General features: G+C 42.9%; 1 protein-coding gene across 3 annotated transcripts in view; it reads right to left on the reverse strand.

Annotated features, from left to right (window-relative positions):
* The window catches only part of OLFM3 (olfactomedin 3), a 166,427-nt gene that overhangs the window by 13,931 nt on the left and 133,605 nt on the right, over window positions 1-18,891 (reverse strand). For all 3 annotated transcript variants that reach the window (XM_081195039.1, XM_081195038.1, XM_081195040.1), the window contains exons 3-4: window positions 12,173-12,328; window positions 2,784-3,003 (exon numbers count right to left, since the gene is read on the reverse strand). In XM_081195039.1, the coding sequence (XP_081051165.1) occupies window positions 2,784-3,003; window positions 12,173-12,328 (376 nt within the window). The remainder of the gene's footprint in view (window positions 1-2,783; window positions 3,004-12,172; window positions 12,329-18,891) is intronic.

Consider the following 18,891-nt stretch of genomic DNA (forward strand, 5'->3'; position numbering starts at 1 on the left):
AAACCCGGAAAAATACTTCCAGGTTTGCCACGCACATATCCCGAAGGATACATAACCAGAAGTGAACATAACTGTACATTTATACCTCACTTTTATTCCAGGTCATCCATTTCCTCATTTTATCCTCACAGCTCTGTGAGGTAGGTGGTTATCATCATCATCTCCATCTATAAGATTTATATACCACATATATACCATATATATTTTCACAAGAAGAAAATGCAAGATAAAACAGAAACAAGAAAACAACAACCTCTCCTCTCACCTCCTTGAGAGGCGTTGACTGGCCCAAGGTTAGCCAGTGAGCTTCCTAGTTGAGTCAGGATTTGATCAGTCCTTAGTCTAGCACTCTGATCACTTGCATGCTGGTTAGATTTCCACTAGACAATTCCTTTCTGTTCATGTGCTTTATTTTTTGCTTTCTCTCTTTCAGTGTGTTATTTCTAGTTTCAAAGGGAGACTCTGAGAATGAATTATTGAAAGGATAACTGAATCTAGAGATCATCTTTTACCTCTGACTCAGTTCATTTGTCTCCAGGATCCACTAGGATTCATGATACTGAGAAATATGTATACAGTTTTTCAGTTACTATGCAGTTTACTGCAGCAGATCCTACTTGGTAGGAGAGTGACACAATCTAGAAGACAGTGATGTGGATAATCCTGCTATTCTCCATCTTTGACTAATTATTTTCTTTCAGTTAATTGGGCTCTTTCTAAAGATGCATGGTTGACAGAAATGAAGGGTGAATGTTCTTCTTCAGAAACTTTGTAAGTTAATTCTTATGCACTTGCAGTTCTTGTGAAGTTAGTACAAGTGATCTTCCGTTCCCACTTTCATTAACTGACTAAGTTCACCAAACTTTAAAATCCATGCTGCCTTTTATCTTAGATAGGATGGATCAATATGATGCAATGGAGTGCTTGCATGAATGTGAGAGAGGCTCCCTTTTAGGAAACAAGGCAGACTTCACCAACCTGATATCACCCAGATGTTTGGGGCTATAACTCCCACAAGCCCCAGCCAGGCTGAAATAAGGAGTGAGCCTTTACATAAGAGAAGTGGCAAGCATGGAGACTGCTCAGGCAGAAGTCCCAAGAAGATGCTTACTTGTAATTAAGTTCCACAAGAATCAGTGAGATTTACAAGAAAAATGTGTTTGGGGTTAGAGCCATAAGTTCCAGCATATTTTCAGGAGCAATCTTGTTGAATTTAACAGAACTACCCTAGTACATAAGGGTGTCATAGTTTTAAATCGTGGAAATTTGGCATATTGATTCCTTAAATACAGTGGTACTTTGGTTTGCAAACAGTCTGGTTTGCATACATTTTGGATTACAAACACGTCAAACCTGGAAGTGATGTGTCCCGTTTTGTGAACTTTTTTTGGATTACAACCCATTTTATTTTATTTTTTTGGATTACGAACAATTTTGGGGGTGTGTGTGAAAGTGCGCCTTGGGTTACAACTTGTTTTGGTTTATGAACGGACCTCCGGAACGGATTATGGTTTTAAACCAAAGTACCACTGTAAATGAAAGTAAAGGAAACAGAAACTATGCCACAAATCAGAATCTAGAAATACTTGGATTTAAGCCATTTTGAGGAAGCTTCAGGCATTAAAAGATGCACCTATAAGTGGAACTGCTGTGTCCCACACTTCAGCATTCAGCTTTCACCTCCTAACAACCTGAATCATTTCACGGGCCCAGAAGCCTTACTGTGTTGGAATTGAAGATGGATGAACTACCTTTTCCAGTGCATTTGTGTGTGTGTGTGTGTGTGTGTGTGTGTGTGTGTGTGTGTGTGTGTGTGTAAACGAGCAATGGTTTCCTACAGCAATCTGGACACAAAAACTTAAAATGTAAAAAACTGTAAAAACCCTACAGAGGGTGGTGAGTACAGCACAAGATATTTCCCGTGAATCCACTGGATGAAATAGCGGAAGAACGTTGCCTCAGGAGAGTGAGGAAAATTCTCAGGGATGATTCACACCCTGGCCGGCACTTTCTTGATCTCCTGCCCTCAGGCAGAAGATATAGAAGCATGATTAGTCGCACCAACAGGGTAAAGAACAGCTTCTATCCATGGGCTGTTAGGCTGCTGAATGAAAAGATAACAACAGGGCAAGTGACTTCCGGGTTTTGTGAGTGTGCGTCAGTAAACGAGGGGAATTAAGACTAAGAGAGCTGGGGGGGGTGCTTGTGTAATCTCACTGTATACAAGTTGTACAAGTGACAATAAAGTATTTCAAATGCATGATTAATGTGTCAGTGGGATTTTGCTGCATGCACATGCAATAAAACAGAGGTATATAGATGGGCCATTACTCTTTGAAATTGTGCTTACCCACCAAGCAGGTGGTGTTCCGAGTATGTATATTTACATGAAAAATTGTCTTTGGCTGAAAGAGGAAGAGCCAAGACCCTTGGATTTTGCAAGGGGGTCTATTGAGTCAAAGTACATTTTAGCATCTGATTCCCTCTTAGAAAGTAAACGAAAAATAAAAATGCCAAAGATAAGCTACAAAGCAAAGGAAATTGGACTATAAGACTATTGTTTTTCCTGAGCTGAGCTCCAAGCCCTTCCCACTCCTAGCCTGTGGGAAAGCACTGTGATCAGAGGCCATCTTCATCTATTGCCACAGGGGTGTGCAGTGGGATGCCAACCTGTGCCCCTTCCCTGATGTGTCGGATTACAACTCTGCAATTCCAGATGGCTTGAAACCGCATTCAAACCCGCATGCAGTGGGACGAAATGGGCCATGAAATTGTGAACTTACTAAGCTTTTTCATGCAGTCTCGAAGCCTGGTTTCCAAACTGAGCACTCGCTGGTGGAGTTCCTCATAATCATAGGCGCCAATTTCCTCCTGGATCCCGGTGAGGACTGAAGACAGATTTCTAATTTCCTCTTTGAACTGGGTGATTAACTTAGCATCAGTTTTGTACTGTTCCAGGACTGGTATCAGTGGCAGGAGCTCATCCATCTTTTCTTTCAGCTCCTGCGAAAAAAGCAGTGAAGTGTGCATTAGGGAAGTCTAAAAATGTTACGTCCTCTAAGTTCTTTAATAAAATTCTTTTATGCTTCTTATCAAATCTATGCCTGAAATTCCTATTGATCGTAGTATCAAAATTAGTGTCCCACGAGAGGTTTAGAAGCCCCGAGATGAATGGCTTGAAAGCTTTGGATAAATTGTATGTTCTTAAATAATGTTCTTAAAGAGAAATGGTTTTCTTTTAAATCAAACCTTTCCCAGTATAGAACTAAGAAGAACAGGAATATTATTTTTTAAGCTAGTTTGATCAGAACCATACATCCATTTAGTCCAAATAATGACAGAATGCTTAGCTATATACATGCATTCCACTATTATCACTGCGGTGTGTGAGAAAGCTAGTGAATTTATTTGATTTTTCTATTTAGAAGATTGGTTGATCTGTACAGAACTGCCTCATCCACTAAGAGCGTCCTGGGCACCTCAATAAGTGTACAACACTGTCAACCGTGGCAGCTCTAAAGGAGATTCTTGTCCACATGAAGACCCCTGAATCTAGGCTGGTGTGTTGATAAACAACCCCTCCTACCTGATTGATTCTTTTGCCAATATTTTAACCATGTACAAAACTGGTTATACCTGCCTTTTGGCCAATTAAGTATCAATAAAATGATTATTCCTCTAAAACTGCTCACAAAGCAGTTTCCCAGAGGAAAGGATTTTGATTATGCCCAAGTGCGTGGTTTGACCTTTATGCTAAAACATTTGGATTCTTCACCCACAGATAGTTTGTTTCTTCTAGATTTCTGTTAAGTGCAAGCTTCCCCAGACCCCAAACTGATTCCAAAACAGTTTCCTTAGCACACTGTACTACTTTGGTCAATACTTTAACCTTGCGTTAAACGAGTTCCATCAATCATTTTGCCTATCACCTGGTTTTGAAAGGTGATTTGGAAACACATACACCCCTTCTCCAATCCATTAAGAAAAGATCTCAGCTTCTAAATCCACAACAGCAAAAATAAACTGGCCAGTTCATCTGCGTAGGAGGCAAATGCAGAAGAATGGAAAGATAACATGGAAGTATAAAAATGGTAGGTGGGTCCTAAGCGAACAATAATATTGGGGTTGTATCCAATGCCAGTCCTCCTCAGATGAGACCCATTGAAATTAATGAACACAACTAACTTAGGTCTTGGGATGCGGGTGGCGTTGTGGGTTAAACCACAGAGCCTAGGGCTTGCTGATCAGAAGGTCGGCAGTTCGAATCCCCGCGACGGGGTGAGCTCCCGTTGCTTGGTCCTTGCTCCTGCCAACCTAGCAGTTTGAAAGCACATCAAAGTGCAAGTAGATAAATAGGTACCACTCTGGTGGGAAGGTAAACGTCATTTCCGTGCGCTGCTCTGGTTCGCCAGAAGCGGCTTAGCCATGCTGGCCGCATGAACTGGAAGCTGTACGCCGGCTCCCTTGGCCAATAAAGTGAGATGAATGCCGCAACCCCAGAGTCGTCCGTGACTGGACCTAATGGTAAGGGGTCCCTTTACCCTTTGCCTTAGGTCTATTAATTTCAATGATTTTACTCAAAGTCAAACTTGGTTGGTGGCAACCACTGAGGAAGCAAGCTCACAAAAAAGGATAATCTGGATAGGACATGATTTGGTTCCACTGACTCCAGCAGAAATCATTGCCTGCCCGCCTGCATTGGGTTTTGGCATTTGCTCATTTGGAATAAAGAGAATCGCTACATTTCGTGATATATTACTAAAGTGGTTCTAACAAGAAAGCTTTGCCTATGATGGTTGAGAAATGCCCTCATGATGTTGAGAGAAATGAGCTGATATTGTAAAATCAGTCTTCAGCTCAGTGAATAGGTTTATCCCTTGAGGTGCTTTTGTTAGCACTGTACCATGCTGCATAATAATGATGATAGTGGTTGCAGTGTTTCGACAAAAGTACATTTAAATTAATTGTATCAACCATTTCAATTTAATGAATTTTTTTTATGGGGGTGGGGATATCACCTGGGAAATATTAATTCCGGTGATGAGGTGGGGTAAAAATCCACAGGCAATGTCAAAAGGCATGTTTTACATATAGCTAATTTAAATAGATGTAAATTGCATTTTTAAATTACATGCTGAAATGTTATTACCATAAATGCATTAGAGTAACAAGAATCCCCTTTGCAGTTCTCTTATATAATGTTATACTCATGAGGAAAATTCCACTTTTTGTTGATGCCCAGAAATCTTGAAATGATATCCGCTTGGAAAGAATGAATCGAGGGAGTGTTTTGTTAGACACAGAACCATAAACTCACACAGACCTTCACAAATGGAACATTAAATCCTCTTTCTGTTCCAGAGATCTTAATTTATGAACACAGTGACATGGCTATGTACATCGTTGGGCTTCGTTTCAATAGTGGTTTCAATATGGGTTAAAGGAAAGAACTAAAGACCTCAGACTCCATTTTCTGAAGCAACTTACAGCAGTCCCTTACTCTATGAGGCAAATGTGCTTAATTTGTTCACGGTTGTTCTTCCTTTAACAAACTTGAACAATATATATGTCAAGGGAGACATAAGATGAGCAGTTCATGTGCGTAACAACCAGCCATTGTGCATAATTCACCTGGCCTCTTGAAACAGGGGTCAGCAAACATTTTCAGCAGGGGACTGTCCCTCAGACCTTGTGGGGTGCCGAACTATATTTTGAAAAAAAAAATGAACAAATTCCTATGCCCCACAAATAAAACCACACATTCTGCTCATGTCAAAACATCAGCCAAGCTCCACAAATAACCCAGAGACACATTTTAAATAAAAGGACACATTCTACTCATGTAAAAACATGCTGATTCCCGGACTGTCTGCGGGCCGGATTGAGAAAGCGATTGGGCCGGATCTGACCCCTGGGCCTTAGGTTGCCTACCAATGTCTTGGAAGGATTCTCCATGAGGTCCGGTGAATGTTCACAGTGGCTGGTTGATATGCACACTAACCACTCAACTTATAGTCCTCTTAACATATGCATGAACACTCATCTTTAAACATTTGTGTACATGCAGATGGGTGCTCTGGTCTAGGGTCTTTTACAATGTAGTGCAGCAGCAACCAGACTCGGGAGGAAGAAGAAGAAGAAGAGTTTGGATTTGATATCCCGCCTTTCACTCCCTTTAAGGAGTCTCAAAGCGGCTAACATTCTCCTTTCCCTTCCTCCCCCACAACAAACACTCTGTGAGGTGAGTGGGGCTGAGAGACTTCAAGGAAGTGTGACTGGCCCAAGGTCACCCAGCAGCTGCATGTGGAGGAGCGGAGTGCCGTGGCTGTGAATTTTGTTCTTGTTCTTTGCACCAAGCCATGATTTGGCACCTGGGCCAAAGTGGTACTTATTGCCTGCAGTTAGATGAGCATGAAGGCTGTGGTTTAAGATCTGAAGGTTGCATTTTAAAAGAAAAAGAAAGAAAAGAAAAGAAACCACATGGACTGGTACACTTTTATGCCTGAGGATTTTTTTTACAAAGGATCCAAAATGATCCAAATGCAGTCTTGTATTTAACCCTGGTAGCCAAAGCCAAGCGAATGGGATCCTGTGTAGTTGAGTGAGTGAGCTGGCAAAGGAGGAATGGAGCTGTCTGTCCCTCCTTTGTGCCCAGAACAGAACCTGTAGGCTGCCAGAAGAAATGAAAACATCTACATTCAGCAGGCTACTGAAGAAGGGGCAGCACTCTTCATCCCTCTGCTGCCAGGTCATAGCAGGTTGGTGTTGGGTTGTTTTTGTTTTTTTGCAGCTAATAACTTTCATGGGCATCCCTACAGATGAGGGATGTCCACCCACTGCACTGGATTCTGTTCTCCAGGCACTAGTTCAGGACCTGCAATTCTCAGTTGGATGCACAGACTCTCTGGCAAAGCTGACATCACTTAGCAGGGAAAGCTTCATAAGTAGGGAACACACGAGTGCTCAGATTGTCTGTAATAATCAATGGGTAGAAATGCATTTTCTAAAAGATCCTCCCCTTTCCTGCACACACACTAAGAGGCAGATCAGCCCTTTCAGACTGTGAACGAGATAAAAACACCATAATGTGACTATGATATCCACAGGGCGACAGATTGCTTCTTTTCCCCCACAAGTGAAATAGGCTTTTTATTAAAAAAACCCCACCTCTTGATTGAAATTTGGTTGAGCTAATTCAGTTGCTTAAGAGTCTGATCAAGCATATGCCAGTAAAAGGAAAACTGAACCTCTATTTTACAAGTTTTCAAAAGACCAAATTGGGCCATATTGGTGACAGATAAGAAATGTGTTCATTGCATTCTAACACAACTAGGAAGCGCATAAATTGCACTTTGGTCATTGTGCATACAAAGCCTGCTCTGTACCATTGTGCTCAGTCCCCAGTTTAAGCATGAAGTGCACTGAGCAATCTCACAGATTGCTCTTCCAAAAGAAAGAAGCACGGCCTGTTATTCTGACCTTTTAAAATTACTAAGTAATATGATTGCTTTGCACTCCTTTTAAAATGCCAGTCAAAGGACCCAATCAAAGCTGAAGGTCCAGCCAATCCAAATATCGGGTCTTTTAAAAGGTTACAGTGTTCAGAACATGATGTTGCCCTTGACAGCTCTCATTGGAACTGCTGGATGCTGACCTTAACGCCAGGGCCACGAAAAGTGTAATGACAATACAAAATACTTGAATGGCACAATACAAGCTTCCCATTATTGCCAGTGATGATAGGAATCGTCGTTGAGTCTTGTACGGCTATGGACATATCCTCTAGTTACACCATTCTGAACCTTTCTTGGGCAGGAAAAGAACATCTTAAAGGGAGCGTTTCTCCAACCGAGACAACCTGATTTTGTTTTTGAATTGCTCTCGTCCTTAGGTTAGATAGTGGGGAGCATTTCTGAAAGCTACCTGTCAGAGCAGGCGGGTGAGAGGAGGTGAAGCAAGACAGCCAGAGGAGTCTAGAAGAAAGGTGAGCTGACTTGTTGACAGAACGGGGAGCTGGCAAGCTGGTAAGGCAACACACTGTTGCGCAGGGCAGCTAAGAGACAGAGAAGCTGGGAGAATGGCAACTTGGCTTTTGTTGGAAAGTCAAGTTGTTCTGACTAAGCAGGAGCCAGACTCATTGTAGAGCCATGTAAAATGCTATTGGCTCCGTTGTGTCATTTGATCCCTTTTCTGGCCCTCTGCAGTACTGGCCCAATGCACTGCAGAGAGCAGGCCAGAAGATCCCTCTTCTGCCAAGCTGCCATCTTGGGGCAGTGAGAAAGGATCTGGGGTCTAAAGGCCCTGGTTAGGGATGAGCTAGTTGTCTCCTCTAGTGACCTATAGCCTCACTCTGTTCTGGGGAAACCTATAGAATCTCTAAAATCGGTCCCAGTATAGATTTCAGAACTGGAGCATGTGCAGTTTGTCCTAGTTTTCCATTTCTTTGGTTCATTTGGAGCTTCTCTGACTCCCCTGCCTTGGCAAAGTGCACAACTGCATTGCTGTATGTTTGTTTGTTTTAGCTCTTCCAAAAAGAAATCAGAAGCAAGCTTGGATTGTTACTTATTGCTCGCTTTTGTTCCTCTACATTAGAACACCACACAAAAAGAATCAAAAGGTTCAATCACAAATAACAAGCACATGATAACACTTTTTTTGCAGAGGGTTGTGGTGTTTTTTCCACTGTGCACATGCATGTAAACTATACAAGAGAGAGAGAGAAGTGTGATGGCCTGGGAATCTGATTCAGAAGCTGAGTCTGAGGAGTCCCAGCCTGCACAGGAGTCCCCGCCTCCAGGGCGGGGCAGGGGCTTGAATCTGAAGGGCCTGTACCTGTGCCGGGTCCTCAGGATCAGACACCAGATGTATCCGCTCTGGCTCCGGAGGTGATCAAGGACCCATTGCTTGCAGGTGCGCCTCTCCCAGCCCTGTCAGGGGAAGGTGAAGCTGCCCCTGGGTCCAGTAACCCTCCAGCCTCTCCTGAGCTGCAGAGGCTCAGGGCAGAGAGGCGGAGGGAACTGGGTTCTCTCAGGAGGAGTGCTCGCCTTAAGGCCAGGAGAGGCGGGTCACCTGGGGGCCGGGACTGCCCCTGGCCTCAGAGAAGATAAAGGCCAGTCAGCCCAGTCCACTCTGTACAAACTTCAGGGGGGAAACGGATTTTGAAATGTAAAGATCTTTCATTCCTGCAGAATTATCTGTTTCAGAAATTGTATATAGTGACAAAGTTGTGTGTAGTATGTAATTGGAAGTCTCCAAAGCAATCATAATGGTTTGTATTCAGTGCTGCCTTTAGCATATGTGCTGCCAGGGTGCAAAGATCTGCCCAGCACCCCCAAATTTTGTTTAGCCCCCAAATTAACTTTTATTATGCTTATGTCAGACATCACGCTTATGCCTTATCTCTTGTTTACGAAAGAAGGGAGGAAAAAGAAACAAACATTTTGCTCATTTATTTATACACAACACCACCACACTTACACTTGTTAGTATTGTTTAGGCACCTACTTAGGAGAAACATCAGTCATGTCAAAGGTGCCATTGACCCTGCTGCCGCATAGCAGCTCAACGCAATACGTAACATAATATTTTGATGTAAGAGTTAATTTCATATGCATGGCACTGTTGTGAATGACAAGTGCCGCCATTGTGAATCACAAGCACTGCTGCTGTGTGTCTTTGGTAAATGAGCGCACAAAGTAGAAAGTCCTTTAGTGAAACAGTAGGTATACCTTTCGGTAATACCTAGGTATATACGTATTTTGTTTTTCTAGCTTGATCAAAATTATTTATTATTTCATAACTGGTAGATCGTTAAGAGCTTCGGCGGCTTGCGCCTGGCGCCCCCCAGAATTCGGCACCCGGGTGCCCCACCCCCCTTGCACCCTCTGGTAAAGACAGCCCTGTTTGTATCCAGTCTTGTACCAGAGCGGCTTTGCTGGTGTAACAGGACTTCAATTTCTTCTGTCTATGAGCCCCCAAACCTGCTCTGGAGGGTCCCCTCAAGCCCCAGCTGTACGATTATGTACATAATCTGCAAGTGCAGCAAGCAAGGAATCCTCATTATGTATTGTGGCATGGGGGTGTTCATTTATTTCCTGTGTGGAAGCCATTCAAGACTGTGATCAAATTCCAGCCAAATACAAGTGCCTGGCTACAATGTACATTCTACTACTACTACTACTACTACTACTACTACTACTACTTTATTTTTTGTACCCCGTCCATCTGGCTGGGTTTCCCCAGCCACTCTGGGTGGCTTCCACAAAGACCAAAAATACACTAAGATGTCATACATTAAAAACTTCCCTGAACAGGGCTGCCTTCAGATGTCTTCTGAATGTCAAGTATTTGTTTATCTATTTGACATCTGATGGGAGGGCGTTCCACAGGGCGGGCACCACTACCGAGAAGGCCCTCTGCCTGGTTCCCTGTAGCTTTGCTTCTCGCAATGAGGGAACCGCCAGAATGCCCTCAGCGCTGGACCTCAGTGTCCGGGCAGAACAATGGGGGTGGAGATGCTCCTTCAGGTATACTGGGCTGAGGCCGTTTAGGGCCTCACTTTGAACACTTTGAACTGTGCTCAGAAACTTACTTTTACTTAGTGTCAGATCACCCACGTCACTAGAGGTGAACACCAGGTCCAAGGCATTTCCCTGACTATGAGTTGGGCCATATAGCATAGTCAGTAAGCTAGTTGTTCGACATGCATAATAATCAAAGGATTGATGATTATCAGTAAGTTTGTTTTTTTCTTTACTAATCTTGTTCCACTGCAAGTTCCTTTCTTTGCTTGTATTTTTAACTTTGTCTCAAAATAAAATTCTGATTAAGGAAGGGGGAGGAAAAAAGGGCAGTTGGTTCCACTTCCAGGAAAAAAATGGATTAAAAAAATCAGACAAGGATAATTATGTAAGGAACCATCCCAATTATGTTGCTGCTGCTGCAAAGGTAGTGACTGTGGAAAAAATAGAAAAAGAAGCACTCAATTCTTCCTGTTTTTGAATGGATTGAAAAGATCTGGTCTATTGTGACAATGATTAAACTAACTTAATAAAGGGAAAATAAAAAAATTCCTTCCAGTAGCACCTTAAAGACCAACTAAGTTAGTTCTTGGTATGAGCTTTCGTGTGCATGCACACTTCTTCAGATACTGTGTGTATCTGAAGAAGTGTGCATGCACACGAAAGCTCATACCAAGAACTAACTTAGTTGGTCTTTAAGGTGCTACTGGAAGGAATTTTTTTATTTTGACTATGGCAGACCAACACGGCTACCTATCTGTTAATAAAGGCAGTTACAAATAAATCAACCCGATAAATTGATGGAGAAATAGGAGTTCTTCTAGATGCTTGGAATAACAAGCACAGGGACGACATGCAGCCTTATGAAGTTTACAACCTGTTGTAATGTTATTATTTGAAACTTTTGTTGTTGATACATTGTAAAAATTAAAAATATTAACAAAAATAAAATAAATGAACTACATTACTTCATGTTTAACAAGAGCCAACAACCGATCATGCCTTTTTTAAAAAAACCACAACAACAAACCCAGACACAACAACCGAAAAACCCACAGTGCTACCAATTAAAGCAGGCATAGGCAAACTCCAGCCCGCCTGATGTTTGGGACTACAATTCCCATCATCCCTGACCACTGGTCCTGTTAACTAGGGATGATGGGAATTGTAGTTCCAAACATCTGGAGGACCGGAGTTTGCCTGTGCCTGAATTAAAGCAACATGAACTTCTCTCCTTATAAACTTTCCCACCCTGGAAAGTACAGAATGTCAGAGTTTAAAGGGACACTATGGCTCCTTGCTCTTTTCTTATTAATTCTGCCGGGTGTGCTTCATTTATCACAAACAGAGGCTGTTTTGAATATAAATCTCCCGGTGGGAACCCCATCATGGATGCCGCAAAAATAGAATTCTGTTCTGCAGTGGTGACATTTCCCCCCCACTATTGTGTCAGTAATTAATGGTCACTTCCCATCACAGCGAAACGCTGCAGTGAGAGCGATGGTCGCAGCAGAAACAAGGGGGTTCATTATGCGCTTACCGACAAGCGTTTCAAGTCGACAGCTTTGCCGGCCGCACATTGTTTCTCACAAGCACATCACTTCTGGCAGTCATTCAAGTGATCATTAAAAGGAGAGAAAAGTCAAACATACTTGAAAATGCTTTGTCATTAGTGTCTTCCGGTCATCTTCAATTTGCCGGAACTTGGCCTTCAGCCCTTTCATTTGTGTTTCCATCCTTAAAACATACTGGAAATCTCTCTGAGTCCGTAGGTTTAAAACTTCAATGGACTGGGACATATTCTGAACCTGTTAAGGAAGAACATCAATTATGCTCTCAGAATATACTGCCTATCTATCTATATACATAAGATTCCGTTCTCACACATAAAAATGCTGTTATATCAAACGCTGAATGATACGCTGGCATGTGTCAGCGTTCAGATTTGCTAGGCATTTTGCTGAGCTCTGAAATTCACAAGAACGGAGAATTGGAAACACAGTCTCGTTTTGTACAGGTACGACCCCTTCTAAAATTAATGAGACTGTGGAGGTACAGAATTTGAACCTGTCCTTTTACCCCATCAAACAATGCCTGCAAAAAAAGAACATATTGTGGCAACTCAGCAAAAGAGGAACATCGATGCTGAGGCAGAGCTGCATATTATTGCACACATATATATTAAATACTGTAGTGGCCTGAAGCAAGGTGTGTGTGTTGCTTTTAGGTCAGTTCAGGACAGTGCTGGGGATTAGTAATAACCACAGGCTGATATGGAAGCTGTCTCTTATGGCTGCTTCATACATGACATAGTTTAAAGTGCACACCTAAGTGGGTGTGAGTGTATGGCTAAAAGATGTAAATGCTGTGAACACACACACACACACACACACACACACACGTGTGTGCGTGTGTGTCTATCTGTCTATCATCTATCTATCTATCTATCTATCTATCTATCTATCTATCATCTATCATCTATCTATCTATATCTATCTATCTATCATCTATCATCTATCATCTATCATCTATCATCTATCATCTATCATCTATCATCTATCATCTATCTATCTATATCTATCTATCATCTATCATCTATCATCTATCTATCATCTATAACATTGGCTTAAGCTCCTGCTTCGGGATGCTTGAGGATTACATGCAGTCTGTATTTTTAAATAAAATGACTGGACTCACATCTCCCAGACTGATAGGGATATCCAAATGCAGTTACCTTTGGTATTGATACTTAAAAGTCATACCGAAATGCATATAAAAGCCATAGTAAAGGTAAAGGGACCCCTGACCATTAGGTCCACTCGTGACCAACTCTGGGGTTGCGGCGCTCATCTCGCTTTATTGGCCAAGGGAGCCGGCGTACAGCTTAGCCAGCATGACTAAGCCACTTCTGGTGAACCAGAGCAGCACGCGGAAACACTGTTTACCTCCCCGCAGGAACGGTACCTATTTATCTACTTGCACTTTGACGTGCTTTCGAACTGCTAGGTTGGCAGGAGCAGTGACCGAGCAACGGGAGCTCACCCCGTTGCGGGTATTTGAACTGCCGACCTTCTGATCGGCAAGTCCTAGGCTCTGTGGTTTAACCCACAGTGCCACCCGCGTCCCTATAAAAGTTATACTTTAGTGTAAAACGCCAAAGTAATGCATATTTCATGAAAAACATGTACAAAAATAATGCACTTTTAAAAGTTCCCAGGCTGATACAGAAACAAAATGGAATGGGTTTAAGAACAGATGTGAAAGCAACACAGATCAAAAATAGACTGAACCATCCATCTCTGTTCCTGGTCAAATAAGCACCTGGCAAACTTTGTTTGCTGTCATCAGTGGTATGGCTCTGCCACTCACCTGACCTCCAGTTGGTTGCATTGCTGCACACCAGGCGGTACAGTGGTTGCCACAGTGCAAACGCACCTGCAGGAGCATTGCCTTGCCTCTGCCACTGTGTTTGCACCCTGTCAACCTCCCCTTCCCAGTAAGCAGAAGCGGTCAGGTGAGTGCCACTGCTGTCAGACGCATCTTCTGGGTGTGCCTCAAGCTTTTCATGTTTTAGCTCCTGCCTCTTCCCCACTGTAAAACTGCTAAAAGTTCCCCTTTCCCTGAGCTTCAGATACATGTAGGTTGTTGAGGAATGCAGGAGACTGGTTTCAGAAGGATGGAGGGGAAAGGTAGAGCCCCTGCTGTTCTCACAGAGCTTGCTGGGCAGCCTTTGGGTGTTATCTATAGTGGTTAAGAAGGGACACGGGTGGCGCTGTGGGTTAAACCACAGAGCCTAGGACTTGCCGATCAGAAGGTCGGCAGTTCGAATCCCCACGACGGGGTGAGCTCCTTTGCTCGGTCCCTGCTCCTGCCAACCTAGCAGTTCAAAAGCTCACCAAAGTGCAAGTAGATAAATAGGTACCGCTCTGGCGGGAAGGTAAACGGCGTTTCTGTGCACTGCTCTGGTTCACCAGAAGTGGCTTAGTCACGCTGGCCACATGACTCGGAAGCTGTACGCCGGCTCCCTTGGCCAATAAAGCGAGATAAGCGCCACAACCCCAGAGTCATCCGCGACTGGACCTAATGGTCAGGGGTCCTTTTACCTATAGTGGTTAACTGAGGAATGAAGACCAAAGAGTTCAGGGGTCTAGGACCAAATACAGCCTCAGAAATACAAAAACAAAATAAAACAGGGTGGATCTGAATGGGGAATTTTAGGTGCACAAAAGAGAAGTGTGACTGCTTTTTTGAGTACAACACTTGACTTTGGATGGATGTTTTCTCGTGCTAATTTGAAGTCACTCGAGAACTCAGAGCTCTCAGCGACCAATCCATCACTTTCAGTGTGCTTTCTTGATTGCATTAGGACATTGGGCCTTTGCTCATCCAAGAACTCTTTAGCCTAGGGAATCAATTGGATTGTACACTTCAAATTCTGTGATGCAGTTTTGGTTCAAACAAAAATGCACTATTTTATGGGGGAAATGTGCATACAAAATGCATAGTTTAAAGGGAAATGCATTGAAACACAAAACATGCATTTTAAGGCTGGAATGTGTACCAAAATGCATAAGATGTGCATAATAAATTCCAATAATAATAATAATAATAATAATAGCACATTTTTGTGCATTACAAAAATCCAAAATAATGGGATGGAAAGGACCTATGATTGATATAAAATGACATGGAACAGAAATAGGCTTCCCTATTCAGCTGCCACTGTTTTAAAAGAGAGTATATAACATATCAGATAACACAAAAATGTTAAGTATTCTAGCACAGGAATTGACAAATTTGATTTCATTACTTCTCAATTCATAATCCCAAATACTATGCAAAAGAAATGTTTAGATGGGATTTTCAACATGGGGAAAAATAAAATGAGGTAGGGAGGCTGAAAAGACCAGAAATGTGGTTGTTGTTTTTTTTTTTTTGAGGGAGGGAGGGGGAGCTGCCACACAGATAAAATATAGCATGCTTCTGCTAATGTTTCAGGTGCTGTGAACCATATTATGTGGCTTCTCAGAAGTATGGCATCTCCTTGATGGGGGGTTGCCACCATCCTTTGAAAGGATGTATTGTGAGAGTGGTTCCATCAATATTCAGACCTCAGCAACCTTAGAACCACTAAAAAACAACAACAACAAAAACGACCAGAAGTGTAACCACCTTCCGAGCCGAGGAGCAGAACTGCTGACATAAATGGCTATTCCGTGTCAAGTTCACCCCCACCTACCCTATCAATTCTGGGCAATCTTAGTGCTGGTGTGACATCACCACATCACGTACTTCCCCACTCCCACTCTGAATCACTGCCAGATTTGTTGAAACACTGGGATCAGGGTCTTTGATGTGGGGTCAGGGTTTTAGTTCAGCCCTGACTCTTGATACATTGGAGTGCATTTATTTATTTTTCTTTCAAAGTCCCCGATTTCTATATTTTCCTGATACTTTCCTTTTTGATGTGTCTGTGCTTTGGAAGATGCCAGACAGCGATATTTGTTCAAGTACAAAGCGTCTCATCCTCCCTTCCCCCCTCCCGAAGTATACTAGCGTTTTCTTCTGCAAGTACTTGGAAGTGCAACCTGCACATTGGATCTCCTTCTCACTGAAATAAAAGGAGAAACTAGAAGAAGAAGAAGAAGAAGAAGAAGAAGAAGAAGAAGAAGAAGGAGGAGGAGGAGGAGGAGGAGGAGGAGGAGGAGGAGGAGGAGGAGCAAGCCCTGGTGTCCAGACATATACCCACAAATGCCTCAAAATTTCCTTTTGTAATCAGCCTTCCTCACACTGTACTGGAAGCAGCTTCCTCCAGCCCCTTGAGATTGGGTGCACTCTTCCCACCTTGGATCAACTCTACGCTTCCAGGTGTCATAGGAAAGCTTTAGAGATAGTGCAGGATAGTGTGCACCCGGGAAATGATCTCTTTCAGTTTCTGCCTTCTGGAAGAAGGTACAGGGTTATAAAGACTAGGACTAGCCGCCTGAGAAACAGTTTCTATCCAAATGCAATTTTGGTTTTAAAAGCAGTGTAAGGTAGTCTCTATGGGAGTATATTGTATTTAATTATGGGGTATCAGAGTTTTTAGGGGGTTAACCAGGCTGGGATAGCTGGGATAGTAGGCTTGTTGGTTTTTGAATGTCCGATGTAGATTTTTTCAATTTCGTTGTTCTGTATGGGACAATGCCAACAAAGATGATCGTATCGTATTATCGTAACTGCAGAGTGGAGAGCCATGGTGCCCACATGGAAGTCTGTATATGGTGCTTCAGTTCCAACCTTTGCCAACTGACTCCCTGGCTTCATCTTCACAAATGGCTGTTTTATCAGCCAGGAGAAAGCTCCATATTGAAAAGCATTATACCTTGGAATACTTTCATAGTCTGCTTGTGAACTTCCAGTGGCATCTTTCAGTGCTAGAACAAGATGCAGATGGCCACTAGCAATTAGACGCTGGACAGCAGGTAAAGGTAAAGAAAGGTAAAGGTGTGGGAATGTTGAGGGTGGTAAGAGAGGATATATTGATTATTAATATCCTTCCTATCTTGCACTAGGAAGTTTCTTCACCCCCCCCCCGGTTGTAGACTTGTGTGAGCCTTTTAAGACAACAAACAATTCAATCTGGCTTGCCCAGATTGAGATATGTTCTATTATTCCTGGTAAGACCCCTTTGATCCCTCCTAAAAGAATAAAGACATAAGAGTCTTATTCATAAGTAACAAAAAGTAGTTTTACTCATGATCAGGCAGAACATAGTGTGTTCCCTGAAGGCAAACTTTAGGCTGTACAAACAGGTTCACCCCATATGGGAGATAACCTCGGGGACTGCTGGCTTGCAGCAGTCCAGTCCAGGTGAATCAGGAATTTGGCAGGACGAAAAAGAAGACCAAAGAGAGGGAGGTGGCTGAGTGACTTGGCCTTTTGCCAGGTCTGGCCCACCTACTAGTTACATGCAAGTAAGGATGCTCCAGGTCAGGAGGAACAGGAAGTTGCGACTGGCTGGACTAACATTCCCTGCATGACCACTCTAGCAAAACAGGTAATGTTGTACTTGACTGCTCCCAGTGGATTACATCCTACAAAAGGACCCCTGGATGGTTAAGTCCAGTCAAAGGCGACTATGGGGTTGTGGTGCTCATCACGCTTTCAGGCTGAGGGAGACGATGTTTGTCCACAGACAGCTTTCTGAGTCATGTGGCCAGCATGACTTAACCGCTTCTGGTGCAACAGAACACTGTGGCAGAAACCAGAGTGCACAGAAATGCTGTTTATGTTCCCGCTGCAGCGGTACCTATTTATCTACTTGCACCAGCATGCTTTCAATCTGCGAGGTTGGCAGGAGCTAGGATCAGAGCGACAGGAGCTCACCCCATTACGGGGGATTCGAACCACTGACCTTCTGATCAGCAAGCCCAAGAGGCTCAGTGGTTTAGACCACAGCACCACCCACGCCCCATAGGACAGCAGGTCTGAGCAAGCACACAGCTCACCCAGTCACAGTCTTCTCCATTGGGGTAAGGTGTATGTTATTTCTAAGTTATAGCAATGAATCCATGTGCAAATTGTATGCAGGTGGGTGCCTTCTTCTTTGGTAATGCATTTCCTCATTTTTGGCACTGCTTAAATGACCAGCCTAGAGTAGGTGGACCTCTGGCCTGATGCAGCAAGGCATACTTTAAACTTCTAAATTTGTAAACCAACTCAGCCCTGAGAGATAGGTTGGGTCAGAAGTTCCCACAGATGCCAAGAAAACAATGCTATGGATTTGTGATTACTTAATCTTCTGTAACTCTGCTCCTAGTTCAAAAAGACTGCAAAGCTGGTATTTCATCAAAATGCAGATTTGCTACTTATCTAGCTCTTAGCGCTTTTTGAGAAACTGCCAGTGATAATAGCAAATCCACAACTTTTATTATCCTTGTCGCTATGCAAGTCAAGCAAATAAAACACCCCTTAGAACTGTGACAAAACTAGGGCTGTTTGTTTTGCTAGAGTTGTTGTTAATCTGAATCTGTAAGAAGATTCAATGCGACATAAAAGGGAAATTCCTTGCATACTCAATGTGATTAAATTAAAATAATTTTATTAGGGCTGTACTCAATATCATTCAGATTTGCTTTTGTGGCTGAAAATACTATGGGGAAGAAATAGTTCCAGAAACACTGATTAGTAGTAGTCATTATTCTACCCCCCTGAGCTTAAGGAGCATTACCGTATTTTTCGCTCTATAACACGCACCTGACTATAACACGCACATAGTTTTTAGAGGAGGAAAACAAGAGAAAAAAATTCTGAATGAAACAGTGGATGTGTGATTTTTGTGCTTCATGCTGTGGCCACAGACATGTGATTTGATTGTGAGTTTGGGGTA

This window comes from Podarcis bocagei (genome assembly GCF_964188305.1).
Source record: "Podarcis bocagei genome assembly, chromosome: 5".
NCBI lineage: Eukaryota > Metazoa > Chordata > Lepidosauria > Squamata > Lacertidae > Podarcis > Podarcis bocagei.